General features: G+C 46.4%; 1 protein-coding gene across 1 annotated transcript; it reads left to right on the top strand.

Moving 5' to 3' along the window:
- Positions 1–127: 127 nt before the first annotated feature.
- On the top strand, positions 128–4,306 carry LOC149142703 (uncharacterized). Its single transcript, XM_089451562.1, has one exon. It carries the CDS (start codon positions 128–130, stop codon positions 4,304–4,306), a length of 4,179 nt encoding a protein of 1,392 aa, XP_089307688.1.
- The last annotated feature ends 1,751 nt before the right edge of the window (positions 4,307–6,057 follow it).

Raw genomic sequence — 6,057 nt, 5'->3', positions numbered from 1 at the left:
GAAGCTCATCTCATGGAATGTGAGAGGACTCAACAGTCCCTCAAAAACTAGGATGATCAAGAACTTGATTCAGCAAGAAAAACCTTCCATAGTTTTTCTTCAAGAAACCAAAAAAAGCACTATAGCCATGGACAAGGTAAGAGACAAGATATGGGCTGGTAGTAGCCTAATGTCAGTAGGAGCTTCAGGAGCTTCAGGCGGTCTAGCCATATTATGGAATCAACAGACCCTCAATCTTTATGACTTCCAAGCATCTCATTTTTTCATACAAGCTTCCTTTCATCTCATAGGAACTAATATTCACGGGCATTTGACAAATGTCTACTTTCCGCAAAGTAATCAGCACAAACTGGATTTGTTAAACACGCTTTCCAGTTTAAATGAGAACAGACAGTTCCCGCTCTGGATAGGTGGAGGTGATTTCAATATCATTCAATCGCTGGAGGAGAAAACAGGAGGCAGAGCAAGATTAGAAAATGACAGCAAAGGCCTCAGAGACTTTATTCAGGATAATCACTTAATGGACATTCCAACCACCAATGGGATTTTCACCTGGACCAACAAGCGCAGTGGGGTCAATCATATCGCCTCTCGGCTTGACAGATTCCTCCTTTCTGATAATGCTATCCATTTAGGCGGAGATTTCAATGCTTCAATTCTGCCTCATGGAGGATCGGACCATTGGCCTATCATGCTCCACTGGTCTAGACCTGGTACAAAAAGCAACCGGCCCTTCCGCTTCGAAGCTTTTTGGTTTACAAATGAAAAATTTAGGCAGATTGTCGAAGAGGCCTGGAAAGCCTACAGACCTTCAGAAGGAGCCAAAATGTTTCAATTTCAACAAAAGCTGAAAAACCTTAAGCAGGTAATTAAAATTTGGAACAAAACTCAATTTGGCAACATTCAGGAGGATAGACAAAGGTTGGAAAAACAGATGGAAACACTTCAGCAAGATATCATTAAAGAAGGCCGCACGGAGGAGCAGTTACAACAGGAGCAAATCCTCTGGCATCGATTAGAAGAGAGGAGACAGCAAGAAGAAATACTTTGGCGGCAGAAATCCCGAATCAACTGGCTAAAAGAAGGCGAAAAAAATACAAAATTTTTTCATCGAACAGCTAAACAGAGGCGCATGTACAACAACATTACTTTCCTCAATAATCAGCAAGGAGAGAAAATAGAAACCCATGAAGACATGGAAAAGGAACTAACACACTATTTTCAAAATATCCTTAAGGAGCCGGACGGAAACAGGGATGCCGAAATTAGAGCCATTACGCAGCACATTCCCAAAATCATAACGGATGAGCACAACAACAAATTACTTCAGCCAACATCGATGAAGGAAATTGAAGAAGCGATGAACCAGCTCAAGGATGGCAAAGCCCCGGGGCCGGACGGCTTCACTGCCAATTTTTACCACGAATTCTGGGAATTAATCAAAGTAGAAGTTTGGGAGCTGGTGGAAGAATCAAGAAGCATGCACTGGGTTCTTCCAGCCCTCAACACTACCTTCATTGCACTAGTTCCAAAATGTGCTGAACCAAGCAAACCTGAAAGCTTCAGGCCCATTGCTTTATGCAATGTCATATACAAGCTTATCTCTAAGGTCATCGCAAATCGACTCAAGCCTCTTCTACCATTACTTATTTCTCCGGAACAAACTGGCTATGTCGAAGGAAGGCAGATTATGGACGGGATCATCCTATCAAATGAAGTGATTCACTCCCTCAAAATTCTCAAAAAGCCAGGTATGCTTCTTAAACTAGATTTATCCAAAGCGTTTGACAAGCTCAGTTGGAACTATATTCAAAAAGTGCTTATTGCTTTTGGCTTCAATCATACTTGGATAAGATGGGTCTATAGTTTGATCTCCTCCCCAAGTTTCTCTATACTGTTAAATGGCTCTCCTTCTAAACCTTTTAGGCCTTCAAGGGGTATTAGACAAGGGGACCCCTTATCGCCTTTCCTCTTTGTACTCATGGCAGAAGGATTAGGCAGATTGTTGAAGGCAGCTGTCTCTACCAAAATGCTCAAAGGCATCTCCGTTCATGGCCTCTCTCCTCATTCACATCAACAATTTGTCGATGATACTATGCTCTTTGGCCACCCTTCCTCGCAAGAAGCCTCCGTCTTCAAGTCGTTGTTATCTATTTTTTCTAAAGCTTCGGGAACTTCCATTAACTCATCAAAATCTCAGCTATATTTCTTCAATACCCCCCCTTCCACCCAAAGGAACATAGCTAGAATCTTGCAGTTTTCCATCTCTAAACTCCCATCGACCTACCTAGGCGCCCCTCTGGCTGCTGCTGTTATCAAGCATTCCTCATGGCAATCTCTTCTAGACAAGCTTGAATCTAAGCTTTCCCTCTGGACCTTCCGTGCTCTTAATATTGCCAGCAGGCTCGTCCTCATCAAATCGGTACTCCAAGCCATGCCCTTATACCTCTTTTCTCTGTTGGCAGCACCTAAATGGGTCCTTAAAGCTATCCGCAATCTCCAGCGTAACTTTCTCTGGGGATCGACGGGCCTCAACAGAAAATGGGCGCTTGTGAAATGGCCTGATGTTTGCAAACCCAAATCCGATGGGGGCCTGGGACTTCGAGACCCCATTCAGAGCAATGACATTATGGGGGCTAGCATGTGGTGGAAGTGGATCACTAAGCCAAAAGCTCCATGGGCAAAACTGTGGCAGGCCAAGTATGCTCCAGGCAGCCAATGGAAAGATCTAATCAGAATTAATTCCACAACTCAGGGATCTCCCATATGGAACGCTGCTAAACCCCACAGCAAATTCATTCAAGAGCATAGTTTCTGGGAGATACACTCTGGCACATCAGCCAGATTTTGGGAGGATTCATGGCAGCAGCTCCCTAAGCTTGCAACGATTTTCCACAAGCCTCTCTGGCAAGAACAGATGCAGCAAGCCCAACTCACTCAAGTCAATCAATTTTGGCACCAATCTGAAAATACCAACTTCAGAACCTGGAAGAAAGCTAGTCTCTGGCAAAACAATTGGCAAAGCGAAACATTTGAGGATATAGAAACAGAATTATCCTACAGGAAAATTCGGTATTCCACTCTACAGGACCGTCTTAGATGGGGTCACAAACACAAAGGTACTTTTACTACTCAGGAAGCCCATCATCTCAGATATAATGGAAACCAACCCAATAAGGATCCGATTTGGGAAAAGATCTGGCAACCAGGAATTTGGCCCAAAATATCCACTTTCTTATGGCTGCTCAGCAAAAGAAGAATACTCACATGGGATAACTTGATCAAGCGTGGATTCGTGGGGCCATCAAGATGCCCGAACTGCAACATTGATTCTGAGACAATAGGACATCTCATGGAAACCTGCCCACTAGCAACACAAATATGGAGGAAAGCAGAGAGCTGCAACATAAGATCAGAAGCCAGGACAGAAGATATTGCTGCAAACTTAAGGAAATGGACTCCCTCCCCCTACAAGAGTCAGCTGCTCAACCACCTGTGGAGACTCTTACCAGGATTCATCTACTGGATTCTTTGGAAAGAAAGAAACAACAGAATCTTCAACAACTCTTCCAGGCCCTATGAAACCTTATGGCAAATCCTCACCAATCAGCTGCAAGAAACTCTGGCCCTCAAATCATGGTCAGACTCTGATATGCCAGACTCTCCATTAGAATGTCGGATCCTAAAGGCTTGGAATTTAAACCTCTCAATGATTCAGAAAGCAAGAACCAGACCCCCTAACAGCAGCACCTCTCCTTCCAGTTGGTCCCCTCCTGCTCATGCCACCTTCAAGTTAAATTTTGATGGGGCGGCCAAAGGCAATCCGGGGCTAGCAGGTTATGGAGGACTCTTCAGAAGTCACACAGGAGCAATAATACAGGTTTTCTATGGCTCATTAGGTAAAGATACTAATAATGTAGCTGAATTAGAAGGCTTATGGAGAGGCTTATGTCTTGCAGAACAGCATAACTACTTTCCCTTGGAAGTAGAAGGTGACTCCCTGATCCTTATCAATGCAGCCCAAAGACTCCAAGCAGGTACGCCGGCGGTCAAAGTGGCCACGAGTTGGAGACTTTTAAGCAGGCTAGAATCCATGGAGGAGAAGTTACAAACTCCCCACAGCATAGAGTTCAAGCATGTTCGGAGAACAGCGAACAAGGTGGCGGATAGATTAGCCAACCAAGGTGCCTCCCAGCGTATCTCCCACTTTGCAGGTTCTTTGGATAATTCAGAAGATGACAAGCTCATCAATGACTGTATCTCTCTGGCGAAGAAGGATTTCTCCTTCCCGGATGCGGGTGTATAAAGGGCGAAGGGATGGCACGCGCCATCACGTGGGCAGATGGCATGCCCACGGACCCTGGCTGTACCACTCGTGGAGGGATATTAACAAGATTAATTGCGCAGGGGAGAAGGCATTAATGCCTGTCTACTCGGCTCGAGGGAGGCAGTTGAGCGACGGGGTGGTGAGGAAGTTTAAACTGTGAAGGATGGCACATCTGAGGAATGTCTGTGAGCATGGCAAGAAGAATGCAGAGCTGACGGAGGGTAGTTCTTGGAGCTGTGACTGCGAGACGGAAGCGAATTCTCGGCGCTGGGTTTGGGAGACTGGAGGTAGTCTCTGGAGTTGGGGCTGGTTTTTGCTGTCGGGTTTGTCTCCAAGGGTGGGTTCTTGCTGCTGGAATTGTTTCTGGGTGCTGGTTCGTGTAGCAGAGAAGGGGTCTCGGTGCTGGTTCTTGTTGTCGAGGTTGGTTCTCGGAGGGGGAGTCAAAGCCTGGCACTGGTGTTTGTTCCTGGGAGGAACCAAGGCCTGGAGGCTGTCGGGATTGGCTGTCTCGTGCTGTTGGGATTGTTTCTGGGTGCTAATGTGTGATGCTGGGGTGGGTTCTCGGTGCTGGTTCGTGTTAACGAATTTGTTTCTCGAGGGTGGCGTCAAGACCTGGTGCTGGGGTTCGTTCTGGAAGCAGGTGGGTGCTCTGACCTCTGCTGAAGCTTGGAGGCCTGGAATTAGCAGGAGAGTTACAATGCCAAGGGACAGGCCGAGAATGGGCAGTCGAAGGGGTGGGATTCAGGGTAGAGCTCCTCTGAGAGATGATTATTATTCCCCCTCCTCCTCCATTGAAGTTACCTCGCGACCTCGGTGGTTTCAGGACAGCAACGATGAGGAGGGGAGGTACATGGTAAGCAGCCCAATCGCGGAAGAAAGGCAGAGGGAGTTCCCCACGATCCGGTATCGGCTCCCCTGCCCTCAAATCAATTCCACTTTAATTGTGTCTATTACTGTTGAACCTGGTGATAATGAGAATATGGAAGTCGACCCTCTGCCAGAGGGGCAGCACTCCAGCAGAGAAGACTCTCCAATTGCCTGCCCTCCAGTCGGTGCAGAAATAGGATTGCCTCTGCCTGAGCGTGATCCTGAGCAGGAAAGGATGGAGCCTCGGCGCGCACATGGAAAAGGCCTGGGCTGCCCCGATACTAATCTTGACCTGAATGCCGGCCCGTCGATGCATGCTGCTGCTTCACCGCCTGGTCCGAGCATGCTGGCCCGTAAAAGCAACCCAGATCAGATCATCCAACTTTCTGATTCTGAGACTTCGCTTCATTTCGGGTACAGGATTGTTGAGGCACGCCAAAACACTGATGAAGACTGAACTCGTTCTGGTAATTTCTGTTTCTGTTGGGATCTTGTTATGTAATTCGGCTATATGGCAGCCTGTTCTCGGTCATTATGTCGGCTATATTGTTCCAGTGTCATTTGTAATTGTCCAAATGTCAATTGTCATTGTCCAGTTGTCTATGTGTCTTTGTCCGGGCTACTCCATGGCCCTGGTGTCTTCGTGTCTGTCTATGTTCCATCCATCTATGTCATGTAACAGTGTCGGCAGTGATTCAGCGATATGCCCAATTTTGAATCCCTTCAATTTTGGCGCTGATAAGTGGGCAAGGCCAGGGCTGATAAGCACATATCCTTAAGCCCTGCCCTTTGTACTCTACTTTGTAAACTTGTTTTTGTATGATAATAGAATTAGTCAAATTCAGAAAAAAAAAAAAACATTT

The sequence above is a fragment of the Pinus tabuliformis genome, chromosome X (genome assembly GCF_031772625.1).
Source record: "Pinus tabuliformis cultivar Carrire ecotype Pingquan chromosome X, CPIR1, whole genome shotgun sequence".
In the NCBI taxonomy this organism is placed as follows: Eukaryota; Viridiplantae; Streptophyta; class Pinopsida; order Pinales; family Pinaceae; genus Pinus; species Pinus tabuliformis.
The sequence above is the reverse complement of the archived record's forward strand: the minus strand, read 5'-3'. Positions and strand labels throughout refer to the sequence as shown.